General features: G+C 33.5%; 2 protein-coding genes across 2 annotated transcripts; one reads left to right on the plus strand and one right to left on the minus strand.

Annotated features, from left to right (window-relative positions):
• The first annotated feature begins 3123 nt into the window (after positions 1-3123).
• Positions 3124-5262, plus strand: LOC108223751 (probable pectate lyase 18). The gene is made up of 4 exons (XM_017398154.2): positions 3124-3356; positions 3475-4215; positions 4302-4440; positions 4691-5262. The coding sequence occupies exons 1-4, from the start codon at positions 3232-3234 to the stop codon at positions 4910-4912; spliced, it is 1227 nt and encodes a 408-aa protein (XP_017253643.1). The 5' UTR covers positions 3124-3231; the 3' UTR covers positions 4913-5262.
• Positions 5263-11093: 5831 nt separating this feature from the next.
• On the minus strand, positions 11094-14590 carry LOC108220894 (BTB/POZ and TAZ domain-containing protein 1). Its single transcript, XM_017394775.2, has 5 exons — positions 13289-14590; positions 13048-13181; positions 12338-12641; positions 11884-12200; positions 11094-11573 (listed from the first exon to the last, which is right to left on the minus strand). The coding sequence occupies exons 1-5, from the start codon at positions 13493-13495 to the stop codon at positions 11429-11431; spliced, it is 1107 nt and encodes a 368-aa protein (XP_017250264.2). The 5' UTR covers positions 13496-14590; the 3' UTR covers positions 11094-11428.
• Positions 14591-19489: the final 4899 nt, after the last annotated feature.

Here is a 19489-nt window from a genome sequence, read left to right on the forward strand (position 1 = left end):
CATCTTCCTAACACCGATATCTTAATTCTGAACGGTGGAGATCGGATTCGGAGGTGTATTTGAGGGGCTGGGCAGTAGCTAAAGAGCCGTGGAGAGGCTGAACCTAGCCGTGGGTCTTTGTTCTCTTGTTGTTTATTTGGTTCCATACTTCTTGACGAGTTATTCCAAGAGTGTGAAGGTGATTGTATTCCTCTAGTTTTATCTAGAGAAGAACTTGGTGTATTACCCATATAATTTATCATAGTGAATTGTTTGGGTGGACTACGGTCCCGTGGTTTTTACTCCTTTCATTGAGGGGGTTTTCCACGTATAATTCTTGGTGTCTTGTTTATTGTTTATTGTTGCTTTACTTGTTTGTTTCTTCGAAGGTTCATACAAGTAGGGATAAGTATTGTCCAACGAAGATTAATTCCGCACTTAGTTGTTGCCGTTGTGGTCACTTTTTCCCATCACGAAAGCCATTGTCATAACAAAACACATCCACAGTTGCATCTATTGAGCAACTTGGACTGTGCAACAGTATCATCGGAGAATCAAAACAAAAGGATGAGACCCCACGAAATCTACTACTCCCTCTGTCCCTCTCATTTCTTTACAGTTACTATTTTGGGATGTCCCTCTCATTTCTTTATGTTACTATAAATAGTAAGTTTTTCCCATCATTACACCCACTATCTTCCCCTACTATCTCATATTTAACAATAAAAACTACTATTACACCCACTACTTTCCTCCACTATCTCAAATCTATTATTAAATATTGGTAGGTCCCACCACTTTACCCACTTTTCATCTAACTTCACTCATTTTTCATACATTGTCTTGGTCTCCGTGTCCCCCTCCAATGTAAACAATTGAGGGGGACGGAGGGAGTAGTATATACGGACTAGTAAAAACATGTAGCTAGGATAGGCTTAGTCGTGTTCCATTTTTTGATTATAAATACTAACTCATTCTTAACAAATTACCAGCTTGCATATACAAGGATTAGCATACATTTACACGTGACACTTCTTTCTAGCCTTGACAGCTATTAAAATCGACAAAGAAAATAGATCAGAATAATTAGCTAAGAACAAATAGAAGCTAAAAGCAAGCTCAACGGCCCTCACACAACTGCGGTGAAAACAGATAATTAAAGTGCTTAGGAAATAGTTCTTTGTGTCGGTGATTAGATTTTAATTAGCATAATGAACAGGGATTATCAGCAGTTAAAAGCTAAAGCAAACTAAGCACTAAGGGGCCGTTTGAGTGAGTTTAAAATAAGTGCTTCTTGCTTAAAATAAAAAAGTGGAGTAGAAGTTAGAAGCAAGTTAAGACTTATAAGTGATTAAAGTGTTTGGGAGATAAGCAGAAGCCCTGAAACAAAAGCTAGCATTCCTAGCTTTTTATAAGTGCTTCTTGACTTTTTACACAAACGGTACAAATAAGTGTTTCTAACTTATAAACCAGAAGCCCGGCTTTTAAGCCGGAAACAAACACCCCCTAAATCAACTGGAATTGATGTATTTTGAGTATAACGTAAAACAAAAGTATCGAGTGACTTTTGTTGTCGAGACTCTGGCTAACGTGAATGAGACGAGAATGTGTTCCGGAAGTAGAAGCAAATCTGCAAATGATAGACCGTCACGGGATTTTGCAATTCACATCTCTTGTGGCAAGCTTGTATTCATTAGAAAATATCAATTTGTTGCACCGGATCAGTAAAAACATCGATTTGTAGCTTACAAATATACGATCGGTTCCGATTATTCCATATATTTCATTTTAATTTATGACGTTACAGCCCATATTTTAAGAAGTTACAAATGTAAAACTAATAATCCTGTACAAAATTTATCTCAAATAAAAGTATAAAATCAATTTTTTGTAAGAATTTAGAATCTAAATATTAATTTGACATAGAAATTGAAACTTTTTGTTAAGCATAATTATTTTTCTTAATTCGAATATAACTATGAAAAAATCAAATATCAGTTAAAACGAGATATAATAAATATTGTCATTTGTGTGCTTGCAGACATAATTATAAGTTCGTAAATTTTCTGAAAAATTAAGAGATTCTTCTCTGGCTTAAAACAAGACAAAGCCAAATTATTGTATACATTAAATTGGGTGAAGTTAGAGCATCTACCTTAACAAAAAATTAAGTTGGCATGTCAAAAATAAAAAATATAGTCAATCACTTCGAAAATAGCATTCCAATCACACCAACCCTTTGTCTATAGTTTTAGTTAACCATCTCTCGATGACTCTAAATTTGTCGAACCTTTACATACATGTAAGAGATCTGTAGAAAAATTACGCATCATTTATTATCATATTAAACTTGGATATTCTATTTATAACCATCTATATATTAATAACATGTTATATTTAAATTATAACCAACCAATATAACCAATATTGAAGAAAAATGTCTTACAGATTAAACAAATTTTACATAATATTTTACATGTACAATTTAGTCAATTTTATAACCAACCCCGTTGAAAATGCTCTTAAATAACCCACACAGTTGGAGATTGCTCTTGTAATTTATAAATGTATAAAAAAGTTAATTTTCTTACATGAGAAAACAAAATTAGGAAAGCCATCTCCTCGGGTACATCCTTAAAATGTAAATACTCATTAGAATTTTCAAGTATCTAGTGTATTACTTGTCAAGTACTTGCTTAAATTCCAATTATCTGACCTCTGATCTTCAAATAGACAAATACACCTCACAATACTACGATAATCATTTCTGAAGCCCTAGAAAAGAACACTTAAGCAATGCATAAGAAATCAATAGTGTTAAACTAAACTAAATTGAAAGTTCATACAAGCCTAACTCCCTTAGTTTTGTCAATCTCCTCGTGGTTTGATTGCAATAGATTCTATTTTGCTCATGTGATATTGCCGACGGTTGGGCCTCGAAATGCTAGCTATTTTAACCAATGCGCTTCATAAAGCTCGAACAGAGTCTTAAACAGTTTTGTAATATAAACAATCGATTTAATAATCCCCATCTCCGTAATACAAGCAATCAAGAAGAAGCGAGGGACCCCACATGCAAATTAGTTTAATCAACACTCAAATTTCTCGAATCAAATTTCCTTTATATATACTACTCGAACCCTCCCTTTAATCCCAACACCTCTGCTTTAGCTATCTGTCTCTGTTTTTAAACCCCACTAGCTTAAATCTTCTCTCTGCTTCCAAGAGAGAAAGAAACAAGAGCTCAAGGCAATGGCAGCTTCTTCTTCATCACTTTCTCTACTCTTTCTCGTCTTTCTCGTCTCTTTGGTTTTGTTTCCATCTCTCATCTTGTCATCCAAACAAGACCCTGAATTAGTCGTCCATGAAGTACAAAAGTAAGTACTTAGTGACAAACTACATTTTCCGAATTCATAAATGCGTACTTTTTTTTTTTTTACTGATGCGGGAATCTGTTGCACTGTGACATTTTACTGACGACATTTGTGAATGCAGGGACATTAATGCTTCGAGGAGGAATTTGGGCTATTTTTCATGCGGAACGGGGAATCCCATCGACGACTGCTGGCGGTGTGACCCGAACTGGGAAAAAAACCGCCAGCGGCTAGCGGACTGCGCCATAGGGTTCGGGAAAAATGCCATTGGCGGAAAAGATGGTAAAATTTACGTCGTGACGGATTCGGGAGACGACAACCCGGTGACTCCTAAGCCGGGAACTCTCCGCCACGCGGTGATCCAGAACGAGCCCCTGTGGATTATTTTTAAACGTGACATGGTGATCAAATTAAAGGAAGAATTAATTATGAATTCGTTCAAAACAATTGATGGCAGGGGAGCTAGTGTCCACATTGCTGGCGGTCCATGCATTACTATACAATATGTGACAAATATTATTATTCACGGAATTAATATTCATGATTGCAAGCAAGGCGGCAATGCTATGGTTCGGAGTTCTCCACGGCACTTTGGGTGGCGAACGATATCGGACGGGGATGGCGTGTCGATTTTCGGGGGGAGCCATGTGTGGATCGATCATTGTTCGTTGTCGAATTGTCAGGACGGGCTCATTGACGCGATAATGGGGTCTACGGCTATCACGATCTCGAACAATTATATGACACACCATGATAAGGTGATGCTGCTGGGACATAGTGATACTTATGAAAAAGACAAGAACATGCAGGTCACAATTGCGTTCAATCACTTTGGTGAAGGTCTTGTTCAGAGAATCCCAAGGTAAATTTCGAATATCATAAGAAAAACACGTAGGGTAAGTTACGGGACATACTGTTTTTGATTTTTTTACGCGATGAACGGTGCAGATGCAGGCATGGATACTTCCATGTGGTGAACAATGACTACACTCACTGGGAAATGTACGCGATTGGAGGGAGTGCTTCGCCCACCATCAACAGCCAGGGCAACCGGTTCCTTGCTCCGAATATTAGGTTCAGCAAAGAGGTGAGATAGCGATGCCTACATGTGTTGTTTTCCGTCTACTAAAAGTGTTCAACATTGATATGTGTCCTTGATGATATTTCAAAAAAATTTCAGAATGTTCAATTCCAAAATGATAAGTATTATTTATAAATCGAGTCAAAAAGACAAGATTCTTGTAAAGTTGATAAAAGTCTGTATTTTGTTCTACCATATTCGATTATATAATTTACTAGGACTCTAGTAACAAATTAAAATGTCGAAAAATTTGCAGGTGACAAAACACGAGGATGCACCACAGAGCCAATGGAAGCACTGGAACTGGAGATCGGAAGGCGATTTATTGCTAAACGGTGCCTATTTCACACCATCTGGTGCCGGAGCTTCATCCAGTTACGCGAGAGCCTCCAGCCTGGGAGCCAGACCCTCGACGCTAGTCGGTCCGCTCACAAGCGCTTCCGGTGTCCTTAACTGCAGGAAAGGCGCTCGCTGCTAGTACAAAAATCGCGGTGTGATTCGAAGCAGCTCTAATATATACTAATTATAAATGTCGGTATTGAAATTAATATCATTGAAGCTACTCGTGCTGGACTCGTAGAAGAAAAGGAAGTTTAGCTAAGTTGATCTAGGCCGGTGGAGATTTACTACTTTACTAGATCGGATGTTTGAGTATTGTTAGTCTTTTCGGTTCGTTCTTTTATTCGACATTGTTATTCGTATACAACCTCGGCTTGTTACTCTGTTCCAAGAGCTTAGTCCGACTCTTAGTTTAGAGGAAGCAAGTGTAGAAGTGTTGTTATATCTATTCTTGAAGATTATATATACGAAATATGTTTTTAACTAGTACTCCGGTTATCTGGTTCCGTTTACTTCATATTTGAGATCATATATTTCAGTGGAGTATCGATTTCAATAATATAACGAAAATCGATTATAACAGTTCTAACGAGAGTACAACTAAAACGAAAAAATCTGAATAATTTGTTGTAAATCTAGAATTTTAAGTTCAAAATTAATATTAAAAAATTAATTATCAATGTCGATCGGTGTTCTATAGACTATAGATCTCTGATATATTTAAAAGTGTCTGATAATCTTAAAAAAATATTTTGTTGATTCATTGATCACATTCCGACGTGATTAAAAAATTTCAATTTATAAACAAAGTCTTCAATAAATTTATAATAAATCTTGAATCGGTAAATTAATCGATTAGTTTCGAATTCTGTGCTCTTAATTATTTTGAATATCTAGTTCCGCCACAACCCAGAAGTAAGAATTTTAACAGTGAATACGAAAACATGAACTACAGTCTACATCTCAGCCTGCGTGCGATATTCTTAACTTATTCAACGTTATGGGTGGCTCAAGTAACCGACAACCGAAACAGTTAACTCGGGAAAAGCGCCGATTCAAAGTGTTGCCCAATAAAACAATAAAATTACATTAAAGTAAAAAGACAAGCCATTAAAAAAGAGCAGTTATTCCTGACTGTGTGTAAGTTTGCGACTGAATGTCATTGGGCTCTATGTGTATCTGACATGTAGTTTGAATCGGCAATTGAAAATGATGCACACAAAAAGTAATTGAGGCTCCCGAGCTTCGAATGCAGTGGTCTCTGTGTGCGCAGAGGAGTGAATTAAGGATAAGAAAAGTGAAAAAACATGGACTGGGGCGGTAGATTAAGTTAATCTGGTCTGGAGGGACATTAAAGTTGGAAAGCACATGGATTAATCTTGTTTTTGATGTTCTGGTCATCTGTTTAGTGGACTAACAATTCGGTTACCAACTTTTAATTATTAGTAGGAGTACTGTTTTGTGCTTAACAATGTTTTTCTCCTGTGTTACTCATGGTAACCGTTCAGAACTGTTCTATTTATAATCTTAAAATATTAGATGGTGGTTTCAAGAAAATAAGATTTTCTGTTTAACAGTTTCTCTTATTGAAATGTTGCAACTTGCAAGAATACTGAAGATAATGATTTAATTTGAGTTCTGATATCATTTTAAAGAAGTAGTTCAAACAAATTTTATATTTTATTTCAATTGCCTGTTTATATTTCAAAAACTCAAAATTATATTTTTACCTACATTCACATGTACGTGAAAATTTAATTGTTTTTACTGCATTATAAACTGTATACACAGAAGGGTTGATTTTGAAAATATAAATTTGAAATATGTGGAGAAGAGTTGATTTTTTGAAAGTAGAACTGAACAAGTATTTTGAAGCAAAACCTTTTTTTTCTAAAGTGGACATGTATTTTGAAAGGGAGGGGTATTAACAAGTCGAATTATGCGAATATCTTCCCCAATCAAATTGTATGTACAGATTTGACTTAAATTTATATTAAAAAATATCTGTAAAAGAAAAGTTATCTGGTTATTATCCAATAGAAAGATATTCCGACAAGGAAATTTTGAGCAAACAACTTTACTTTGATTCACTTCCACAGGCATTAATGATTACGCTATTGATGAACATAATTATGATGCTAGTAGAGAATTTAACCACCAGTGTGGAAATTAACTCCTTTCATGATGAGCTATTTACACGTAACAACTCACAAGTACAAGCACTTTATATGTAGAATAAATTAATCTTAGCTGTAGAAACGAGATATGCAATTCGTTAGCAGATGTTCGATTCATGAACAGACACGTTCAGTTAAGTTAATAAAGAAAAAACAAAAGAATTGTTTTCTCCACTCCCATCTAGTAATTGTTAACGCGTGTGAAAGAAAGTTCAACAAGCATCTTAAAATTATTATTAAATATAATTTTATAGTTTTTTTTCCCTAAAATTCTCTTTTAAACAAAAGTTTTACACTTAAATTTTTAGTAAAAAACAAATTTAAAAATAATTATGAAATTATATTTTATAAAAGATTTGAAATATGTATTTACAGATAAAAGGTAACAGGATCGGAGGAGGAAGTACATGAAGCGAGCACATGATTAACAGAAAGAAATTCTATCAGTCCATTGTTTCATGGGAGGTTTCAAAAATAAGGATATATTCAGCAAATAAAATATTAGACTGCGTATTATGAAAATCACAATCTTAACAAAATTTTAAAAAACCATGTATAATATTTCAAAGGAAAATTTATTTTGTATCATAACACGTCTTGCAAAATTCCGTTTACACAATTTATATATCTTCTTACAGTACTGAACATAAAGTAATTTTTAAGAATTTCAATAAATATAGTATTCATAAGATGTAGTTTATAAAATAATATATTTTAAAGCATTTTTCAAGCAAAAACATACGTGACCAATCCCTAATGAATTAATTGTTCTTATACTTGTAAGTTGTAATACATTTTATGACGTTTTTCTATCCCTAATGAATTAACGATTCTTATACTTGTAAATTTTAATACGTTCTATGACGTTTTTTTAGCTAAATATACTCATTGATGTCTAATAAAATATCACTTCTATATGACTTACTTATAAATAATATTAATAAGATAACAATTCTGATTAATCTTTCCGTCCCTGTCATTTCTTTACCTATTGCTTGACACGTATTAGTGTAAGTGTATAAATCTGGTAATTACGTTGGCTCAGACACATGCATGTAGAAATCAGTACCGGCGCCTATCAATTGCTTTCGAGAGAGGCAATGCATGGTAGTATGTTTACTCAGCTGTGTCCATAACCAGATGTAACACCTGAATTAAATTTCCCCTGTAACTACATGATTTTGTTTGTCTAATTCCGTTCAGTTTCCAGGTGATTTAAAAAAGATTTGTTAGCTTTTCTTCCCCATTTATATATATATAGGCAATTGCTCAAATAGAAACCACTAAAATAAAAATCAAGAGAAACTATACCTAAATGTCATCACTCACCCTTTATATGTTATCACCCACCCTTATATGTCATCACCCACTTAGTGTCCGCCCTCACCCCTACTCAATCCACCCCCGCCAAGGCTCCTCACAGGCCCTGAACAGGCTCCAGACAGTCTTAAAAAGCCAAACCTTGATCCCACCACGGTCCCATTAGGCCCCGACCAGGTCCTATGAAGCCTCATTTAGACCCCGTCTAGGGCCATCTCAGGGTCCATCCCGGTCCCGAAACCCGCATCATTTTATTTAATCGTATTGATTTCCATTTAATTTCTATTAGAATAAGACCCTGTATATGTATATTGTATCTGTGACTGAGCTAGGCTAAGACCATGACCTATTTGGACGCTTGAAATTTTTATAAATATTTATCGTATAATATATACTCCCTCCGTCCCGCCACGAAGTTTACGTGCACTGTTTGCACGCATTTTGAGACTCTCGTAAAGTATAGTTCTATAACGTATTTTTAATTTTTTCTTTTTTTTGAATAAAAGTTTAAACTTCAAACTTTTTTTCAAGATTTTTTGAGAAAAAAATATATAATGTAAGTATATTTTATAGGAGTTTTAAAATGTGTATCAAAAAGTAATGTAAAGAACCTGGGACGGAGAGAGTATATAATCATATGTAATATGTAAAATGTAAAATAAGTAATTTTACTTATTTAATAATTTCTTGAAAAACCATTTCTCCTATATTTTGGAACTACCTGATTTTTAATTCTGACTCCGTCACTTATATTGTAACCATAAATTCGATGAGACATGATAATTAGACTTGTGCATATGGCTGTGTGAGAGATAATTTATGAGCCGAAAATTTGGTTTCGGATAGGACTTCGTGTAGTCGAAGTTCTTTTAGCAAACTCTAAGAAGATCGAGTTAACCACCACATTGTCAAAAAAATGGTTGATTTGAACAATAATAAATACTATTATCCCAAAAATTATTTAAAAATATATGAAAAGAATTAGGGAAGCTGCAGATTCTCTGAAACTGATGGGTCAAAGCATCTGTGATGAGATATTGAAAGCAAGTTAGCCCTAGTGGGCAGAGGAGTATGGGTGAAATTACCTGCCACAACATCAACATTCCTGATCCATGAAGTTTGACCAGTCAAAAGAGAAAGCAACTGTTCAAATGTTGAATACGTGATTCAATTGAAGTAATTAGTGTAACTATTAACTAACCTTAAAGCCTTAAACCTAACCAAACACTGGACTCATAACCGAATACTTGGAAGTAAAACATGTGTCCATTAGATTCTTTTGCAGGGTTCAGACTGACTGTGTCTAGCTACTTGAGGATGGGCCTGATTGCTTGGAATCTGAGCTACGGAGGTTTCATTGAATAAAATATTGTTTATTAATTGTTCTACTATTTTATGATTGAACGCTATTTTTTGCTCTTCAATTCCACTCTTCAATCATGTAATAACATGTCTGTGTACGAATTCATTAGTAAAACTACTCATTTACCGGCTTGAAAACTTAAAAATCCTAAATTTATTGATGATTTAATTTTATAATATTATTTTATAAGATAATATAAAATAAATTATATATCTGATAAGTTATAAATATCAAAAAACTTCTCAAAATATATAAGTTAAAAATTACTTTTTCATTTACAAAATAATTTCTCAATTACGAGTAAATTTTTTTTCTTTTAAATTAATTCTAACACAATCAGCATGAGGATGTATATTCAGAATAGTTACAGAAATAATAACAGATGACCAAAGTATTTTATATACAAGCATGTTAATGACATAATTCAGCATAAAGTAGTAGGATTATAGTGCAGGCAAGTTGTTTACACAAGTGTGTGTTTCATTTAAGCTCTTGCATCCATGTGCAATTCGGTAGATGCATAGACGGAACCTATATATTTCTTCATTACTTAAAACAACAAGGCAAGTAACTCTGCTTGTCGTCAAAATTGTCTTAAATCAAAAACAAAATGCTCGTGTTACAGATGTGGAGTAATATTCATAGTGATGCCTTGTGTAAGAACAATCTTGCATACTTTGGAATTTAGTCTTGCATAATGGTGGAATGTATGGGAAAACAAGGCCCAGTGATATCTTTGGGCTCCCTTCAGCTTCATCCAAATCAATAGAGACTTTGAGATTTGGACATGTGAGTACTCGCAAGTCGCAAGTAGTTTGGTCGATTTTGAAATATTTGAATTTATGGATAAGACACTCGCCGAATGGACTTGCACCTAATCAGGCCCAAACCACAAACCTCAAACGACTGGCTTGATAAGTAGCAAACTTCACAGATGTAATGAATGCCTCTGTGCAGAAGTATTATGTTTGCTCGTGTTTTTTTAACATTTTAGGATCATTGTATGAATTTTCTGGAGAATTATTCTACTAATTTGACTATGTCACTGCTTGTGATTTTTAATCATTGTGTTATTAGCTTTGTTCCACTAAGTTGTTAGCCAAACAAACGTAGACTAAGGGGGTGTTTGGCCGGGCTTAAAAGTCCGGGCTTCTGGATTTATAAGTTAAAAACAATTATCTGTACTTTTTGTGTATAAAGTCAAGAAGTACTTAGAAGTTGAGAATATTAACTTGTGTTTCATTGTTTCTACTTCTTTTCCAAACACTCTAATCACTTGTAACCTGCTTCTAACTTCTACTTCAATTATTTACTTGAAGTAAGAAACACTTATTTTAAACTCACCCAAATCCAAATGGCTCCTGTGCCGCTTATATGTTTGAATGTGGGGGGAGTCTTGTCAAATTGTTCTTAGCTATTCTTGATACGCTGTATAAATAGCTGAAGTAGAAGTCCCAGAGTAAAGAATAAACCATCAAAATGTATATTAATAATATTCTCCAAGAACAAATGCATATGAACAGGAGCATGGCATAACCAACCATTCCTTTCTAGTTTACATTATAGATAAGTGACAAAAACACTCACACCTTTTTAACTATCTACCAAGCACACTTTCCCTCTTAAGATCTAAAAACTAAATACCAGATACAGTGCCACCACCAACAAAAAAATTGACAACTTAAACAAATGAGGGAAACAAAATTCACCCACAATTTATATTCAGAGCCAACTAGTTGCTTCTGCTAATACTGAGAAGCTTGTAGTTCCAGAATGACCATGCTTGTTACGTATGTCATTCCCTTGGCTCCTCTTTTATTTTCTTCTTTGTAACAGACAATGATGATATGACTCTAGCCGACATTACTTTCTTCGCCAATAAATCCCACCTTGTTATATCCTTGCGCTTCTTCTGCAATTCAGTTCTCGTCTTAAACTCTCTGTTTCAGATAACACATGCATCAGATATCAGCGCAAATAGTCCACAAAATGCACCATTTTAAGATATTATTACGCGAGTCACAATCCTTTTGTCGTCTTTACTACATGACAATGCACAATTAACACAATCCAACCTAACAACCAGCTCTAGTCTATTCCTAAAATTTAGGAAATTGTGAGTTGTGACATAAGTAGTTGGATCTCTTTGGCAAAACACTGGCCACATGTCCCACCAGAAGCACTGAAGGATCCTTCGAAAAGTAAAATTAACATCTGTTAACAAATTAAAGGAACATTAGCTAATTTTACCTGCACATAGGAACTCTGCAGATATCAGAGTTGTCGCAGATGGAGGAGTGGAGTTTAAGAAGTTGCCAAAATCTCGTGCACCTCAAGCACCCTCCATTAACCTTTTTCTGGCACGCAGCAAAATGTCTGATCGAATGCTGGAGTCCTTCACACGTCGAAAACCTGCTACACGGACCTTTAGTCCTACTCGGCTCTATGTCGTGAGGTCCAACACTAGTACAACCTTCTGTACATATATGTTCTAAGCTTTCCAGGGCTTCACTTAGCTGTAAATACAAGCTCTGATCTTCTCTGTGCTTCTTTGTATTCTTTTTCCTCTATATTCAAAATTAATGACCAAATTAGCCACAATTCATCTGAAACAACCTTTTTTTTTTGACAATTTAGACTTATATGCCATCTGAAACAACTTGATACACTGTGATTATACTACATTGTTAACAACTTGACATACCAATTCAGCTTCTTCGATGAACTGCAGAATCTCAAGCTCGAGAAACGGATCGTTCTGTTGCAGGAACTGCCATCCTTCTGTATGTTCCACAGCCTTGAAATTTTCATCGATCAACTTCATGGATTTAAAGTAAAGATCAGGCGCATCACAAAGTCTCGTGAGTTGAAGAACATCCACCACATTCTCAACTGTCAATTGCTGAGCCAATGCCTTTGTGCACCTTCGCTTCAGCTTCGGTACCAAGTAGACGTGAGAAAGAGCTAGTAAATGGATCCCAAACTTCTCCATTTCTTCCTCGGCACACCTGAAATCCCAAATTCATTTGGGTCATTTCCCGACTACTAATAAAAATTAAAGTAACACTAGAGGCCTCAAAAATATTTATCAAATAATATATCCTCGGTAACCCGGGGCAGATCTAGTAAGAGGCATGGGGGACACGTGCCTCCCCTTAAAATTTTTTGACGTTTTTCACTATTCTAAGTTTTACAAAATTATAGAAATGCCCCCCCTAAAATCTGAAAATATATAGGTATATTTAGAATATTTGCTTGGTGCCCCCCTAAGAAAATATTCCTACACCCGCCCTGTCGGTAAGCCCTCCTTCTGACATCTCAAGGATTTAGAAGAACGGGTCGGTTAACAGTATCTAAGTATCCGATATTAGTACCAAAGTATTTGAAGTACAATAAATTTTCATAAGAACTAACATGGATGTATAGAGGAAGCCAACGAACACAGAAACGGCATCATAAGGCACGCCAAAAATCTGAATAGTGTTTGCGGAGCAACTGTTCTCTCTCAGGCTAGCTATAATGCTTCCCAGTACAGGCGAAGCAGAGGCCTAAGGATATTAAAAAAAAGGAATTACTTATTTAATTTTTAGTTATAAAGTTTAAATTTATACTGCATGCAAATATTGAGCAAAAAACAATGTAAATAACTTTGTACCAATAAGCTGGAGTGCGCCGGAATGTGGTGTCCCCCTGAGGTGAGGATTCGAATGTCGGATTCGAGGTTTTGAGTAGAGATCATGCCGGGATCAGGAGCTGGAAATGGTGGAAGAAGTTTCATGTCATCTGAAGAGTTAGTTGGCGACATGGTATGTGAAAATATGGGTAGATGGGTGATTTTTTGTTTGGCTGTGGTGGTTGTCATCAAGTGAGAAACAGAGTCTTTGTTGTTTGCTGACCGAGTCTTGTTATTTATAGTCACCACACTTGGATTCTTTAGATTCAGGGAGCTACAAAAGGGAAATGATAATCAGAAAAAGAAAATTGTGTGATTTTTCCCAAAACTTTTCCCAAATTTCACATGTCATCCTTCTATTGAATATCATATTGAATATCGAGTTTTTAAATAGACATAAATCCTGCAATTACATCAACCTCACTAATATAAGCCGTGTTATCCCAAATAAATTTCCCAAATGATGTGTCAATTACAAGTGACGGAACCAGGACTAAAATCTTGGTGTGACTAAAATATTTAATTATATTCCCAAACACTTCCACTGCTACTGTCCACATAAAAAAAGATGAAGTATTGTTTTATGGTGTGAACCCCACCATGTATCCACTGCTTGAGTTAAAAAAAAATCTCCACTTTCTAAATATTTCAGTATAAGTTCTTGTTGTCTTTATCGAAACATATCCTTTCTTTTACATGAAGCCTCAACCAAATAGACAATAAAGTCAATAAAATAGGGCAAAGATGATCAAAAAAAGTACATATCGCAGGAGAATATTTAGGCACAATAATAACTAATAACTTCAATTTCATGACTCTCCTGGTAATTTAAATTAATTCGAGAGTAACAAATTAGACTACCACAATTCAATAATTCAGAACTAACAAAGAAGTCTACACTGTCATTCTAATTAGTAAGGACTTCCAAGATTAATTCGAGATCAAACGACGGCATATGTGTAAGAGAGCATCCTTCAAACTCTAATTCTTGGGGCAAGCTAATTAACAATTTCATTATGCAAAATCACAAATGATACAAAAAGATTAAAGACTAACAATTCATCCAAGAATCAAGGAACTCATTAACAAAACATGATAAAAATAAAAGGATAATCAATCAATTGATCATATCTTAAAATTTGGAAAGCAAGTTAGAAGACAAAGTATTGAATAAACACAAAAACACCGATCGAATCTAGAGAAAGAGAGGGCAGGCAGCTCTGTAGGATGAAATGAATGAATGGAAACATGAAAGAAGAGTAAACTTGAATGGAAGACTCATAGCACACCAAATTTTAATTTGGGGACGCATATCTATGCACACGGGATCCCTATTATTATTAAGAAAGTTATCATCCATGTATTAAGAACTCAGCATTTGGGAAATTTTTGGGATTTTTTTAAAGATATATGGCGTTTCTCCACCAATATAATCATCCTAAATGACACCTCACCTATTTGAGAATATTTTTAGAATTATAATTTGAGGCACTTAGATCATCTCCAACCATGAAGAGTCCTTGGTTAAAAACGTAGTTGACATATCTGAATTAAAAATATAGTCAATCTCTTCAAAAAAATCACCCATAGCCACCCCTAGTCTATAATTATAGCCAACCTCCTAGGGATGACTATATTTGTCGATACACTACAGGCTTAGAAGAAATCTGTGGTAAGATTACACATCACTTATTATCATATTAAAAGTGATATATTTTATTTATAACAATCTAAAATATTAATAACATATTATTTTTTAAATTATAACCAACCAATATAGCCAATACCATCGAAGTAAAAGTTCTTACAAATGAGCAAATTTTACATAATGTTCTACATGTCCAATTTAGCTGACCATTATAGCCAACTCCATCGGAGATGCTCTTAGAGAATTTTCTTTAATTCAGAGATGGTCCAATATCCAAAATAATCAACCTAGAAACTATGGAGAAAACAAATTTACGAATTTTCCTTGAAGAATCCTATTTCGTTTGGTAAATTAATTTGTATTTTCTTGTAAACATTAAAATCAAATCTATAGTATAAGTTGGACAAGATGATTTAAAAATATTAATAAAAACATTTACAAAACAAAAATCTATTATTTAAATAACTCTATGATGGAAGAAATAATTGAATTTATTTATTTCAGTGGATGACCGTAAATTTTTCATTATCCACAAGACGTATTACTAATATTTCAAGATAAATTAATAATATAATTAAATCTATGGGAGTAAATTTTTCATTATCCCCAAAGACGTATTACTATTATTTCAAGATAAGTTAATGATATAATTAAATATAATTATAAGTTGGACAAGATGATTTGAAATTATAATTAAAAACATATACAAAATTTAAATTTATTATTTAAATAAATCTATGATGAAATAAATAATTGAATTTGTTCTAAGAAGTGGATGACAATAAATTTTTCTTTGTCCATGAGACGTACTACTAAGTATTAAAGAACGTTATTTTTATTATACTTGATATTATTATGTATGAAGAGCTTTTGAAATGAATTTTATAACACTTAATTCTATAACATATAATAATTTATAATATACATATATAAGTGAACCTATAAAGTGAATTATGTTAAATCTTACCCTAATTTTATTTTAATAGTTACATATATTGTCCATTGTATATACATATATTATTTGGTGATATTGTAAGAAGGTCATTTCGTTATTTTTAGTATCTGATTCAAGTTATATCTGCATTGTTTATGGTAATGTTGTGAGAAATTTTTGGGATTCTTTTTATTATCAAATATGATTCAAGTTACATGTGTATTGGTTACATATTATCAAATATGAGATTTAGTAATTTCATTTATTATATTATTAATCGCATGTTTTTATATATGTATAACCTAATTTTTAGTTTTATTTTATAATTTAGTGTATTCGAAATATTAAGATATTCTTATTTATTAAATTTATTTGTGAAATGACAAAACATAACTAACAAAAAAAATTAAGCGCGGAGCGTAAGGGCAAATTCAACGGTGGCCTAAAAATCTAAATTTGGACCAGTTTCGGCCTAAATCTTACCAACAGTGGCCTATCTTGGTCCAAATTTAGGCCGGTGAATAGTGTCGGCCTAAATTTAGGCCAATACTATTCGCCGGCCTAAATCTTTTTAGTAATATAATAATAACTTTTTTATATTTTGTATATTTAGCTAATTGAATGATTATATGTTAATATAATTACTAAATAGTTATAAATTATATTTAGTATATTTTACTTAAATATATATACAAATCAACAATACATTAAACATTAGATAAAGATTACATTCGATAAAACTTAATTGCAATTATACCTTACACGAAAACATAATATCTAAAACTTAGAAAACATAATAAAAACTAAAAATTCAACGTAATCAAATAGATTATTTTTTGATCCTCCGAGATAACTTTTTATTTAGTTAATTAAGTCAAAAAAAATTATTTTTTTCTATGTTTAAATGTAATGTTTTTCTTATTTAATGAATTTATTGAGTTTAATATTAATATGAAATCTTATATTATTGTTAAAAGATTAGAATAATAATATAAAGATAGTTAGAAGAATAAAATATTGATATATGAATTTGGACCAAAATTTAGGCCAAACTGTTGGAATGGAAAGATAGTTCGATCAAAATTTGGAACAATATTTATGCCAAAAACTGGTTTCACTGTTGGAGATGGCCTAAGTCGATAAAGACCCGCGTATGTGAGAAATATTAATAAATAATAACACACGGGCTGAACTAGGCCGATATCATATAGCAGTCTCTGAGTGATATTGATTAGATAGATACTGTTACATGTAATAATAGTGTTGAGCAATACTTCACACAATATCTCACGCCTGTTCCACCGTTGTTCACCTGCAGTTGAATTGTGTTGAGCACTAGTGGTGCTCACAGACTCACCGTCCATATGAGTAAAGTAAGTTTGACTATCTTCTCTTTAATTAGTTGTCATTTCAAAATTCAACCTGTTAATTAAACTCTGTTATTTATTATATTCAGTATTTACAATATCCATTTATAAGAGTCATGTGGGAAACTTTCTTAACAAATCATTTGGATCCTACGTCATCTCAATTTTCACTATATTAAAAAGAAAATCATATATAACTGCAGGAGTTATTATAATAAATAAACACTAAAGATTTATAATAATTCAACAATTTCAGCTCAAGGACGATCTTGGATGAGTTTTTAGAAGACATCCTTAAAATTACTAGTTATCCCTAAAATTGCTAATCATTCCCCATTTTGCCTTTTTAATGATAAAAAATTCATTTTTCTTCTTATCTACACTCTTGATCTCCCACTATTTGAAACTTCATATTTTCGGTCCTCATTATTTTTTACTTATCAATTCAAATATATTATTATAAAATCAATAAGAAATATAAAAAAAGTTATTGTTGGAATGGATATATGGAAATGATGATCTTAAATAACTAACATCCTCGAAAATTCATAATCCTATAATATTATTAGAATATCGTTGGACTATCTCTTTCCAGATTCAAGTGGTTTTACATGATGAGATTGTGAGGTACGAATAGTGGAATCAACACATGCGCTACCTGAATAAAGCTCACAAGGGATCTTCTTTGATCCTCAGATAAAACATATCGCAGCATAACCGGTCCAGTGCTCTTTCTTGCCTCTAAAAGATACTCCAAACCATACCAAGTGGCCACGCCGGCTAATACAATCATTAAGGCCATTAACACAATTAATATTGTCATTTACATGTCAATTCTCTAATCTCGGAATCATTTGTTAAGTCTCGGCCTCCTTGGTGCACAAATATTTTTCATTTTAACTTTGCATTTTGTATTTTGGACCAGATATTAAATATTGTTGTTATTTTGTATTTTGGACCAGATGATCACTTTGCATTTTAGAAATTCAATCTCGAACATTTTATCGAAATTAATCGCGTCAAATTAACATACTTTTTTTTTTTTTTTTTGAAGAAAAATTAACATACTTAAAACAATGTTCATTCTGTTCTACGGGGAAAAGGAAGCATGGGCTTGCTTATGACTGCACTATGACCCAAAGATAGTGCCCTTGGGCCTGACCCGAAGTGCAAAGTAAAATACAATTACATGGGTTAACGTGTGTTTAATGAAATGTGCTGATTGGTGGTATATTTTTCTCTAATAATTAGACTTATATATCTTATATTTAGTATTTGATTTAATAATTTGAAGATGACTAAGAATTCATCACATAATTGAGAAAAGAGCGAATAAGTGAGCAAGAACCTAATTCTGAGATGAACTTGATATTAGATTTTGTGATACAATTTATCATCAATTTAATTTAATAAATATATAATATAGGCTAGTGATCAAATACAAACCAAACCTTAAATAAAAACTAAAAATTAGTTTAATTTAGTGATATTCTTAATACAATTTAGTGACTTTTTATTTGTTTTGAAAAAATTGGTGAAAACTATAAGAAATTGGTGAAAATATGCAAATTTGTTCTTTTACTCGATCCTGGTGGTAGTGACGTTGGTGGAGATAATGAAGGTGTGGGTGGGGATGAAGGTGGTGGACATGGAAGGAGTTAATGGAGCAACAGTTTCATCAGATTCAGCAGGAGGCTCTGTTCAGCATTTGTTGATAAATAAACATAATAATAGAGCCCTTAAAATTGGCAGTAAAGTAGGGAAGATGGCAGATATGAGGACGACAGAGGTGGTTGAGGTGACACTGGTGGAGGTAGTGGAGGAGGAGAAGGTGGAGGGGGCAGTGGAGATGGGGTGGATTTGTTGGTGTAGAGAGGTGGAGGCGGACATTGAGGGGCGGCCGACGGAGGGAGGGAGCGGCAGACTTAACGAGGGTACTTGGTGGGGTTGAAGCTGCCGAAAGTGGGGTGGATGCAGAGGCTGGGCTGGAGAAGTTGGCGTTGTTGGAAAATTTAGTGATATTCTGTTTAGAATTTAGAGATGGTTTTAGTTTGTAGAATAAGGAGGTTTTTAGTAGACAAGACTCTCTCTCACACACTCTCTCTCTCTCTCTCTCTCTATATATATATATATATAATCTTACTCAAATAAAAATCAAATTAGACTACAAACTAAAAACCAGTCTTTGATCAATTTTTGATCACTACAGAAACACTTTTTATGATTTCATCAAA

Source organism: Daucus carota, chromosome 5 (genome assembly GCF_001625215.2).
Source record: "Daucus carota subsp. sativus chromosome 5, DH1 v3.0, whole genome shotgun sequence".
NCBI classification, from domain to species: Eukaryota; Viridiplantae; Streptophyta; class Magnoliopsida; order Apiales; family Apiaceae; genus Daucus; species Daucus carota.

What these genes read in the sequence shown, in the direction of transcription:
- LOC108223751 (XM_017398154.2), top strand. Translation starts at nt 3,232, where the DNA reads ATGGCAGCTTCTTCTTCATCACTTTCTCTACTCTTTCTCGTCTTTCTC. An exon ending in CTTGTTCAGAGAATCCCAAG is followed by an intron (nt 4,216 to 4,301) that starts GTAAATTTCGAA and finishes TGAACGGTGCAG; the next exon opens with ATGCAGGCATGGATACTTCC. An exon ending in ATATTAGGTTCAGCAAAGAG is followed by an intron (nt 4,441 to 4,690) that starts GTGAGATAGCGA and finishes AAAAATTTGCAG; the next exon opens with GTGACAAAACACGAGGATGC.
- LOC108220894 (XM_017394775.2), bottom strand. Translation starts at nt 13,495, where the DNA reads ATGACAACCACCACAGCCAAACAAAAAATCACCCATCTACCCATATTT. An exon ending in CGGCGCACTCCAGCTTATTG is followed by an intron (nt 13,182 to 13,288) that starts GTACAAAGTTAT and finishes TAATATCCTTAG; the next exon opens with GCCTCTGCTTCGCCTGTACT. An exon ending in TCATCGAAGAAGCTGAATTG is followed by an intron (nt 12,201 to 12,337) that starts GTATGTCAAGTT and finishes TTTTGAATATAG; the next exon opens with AGGAAAAAGAATACAAAGAA.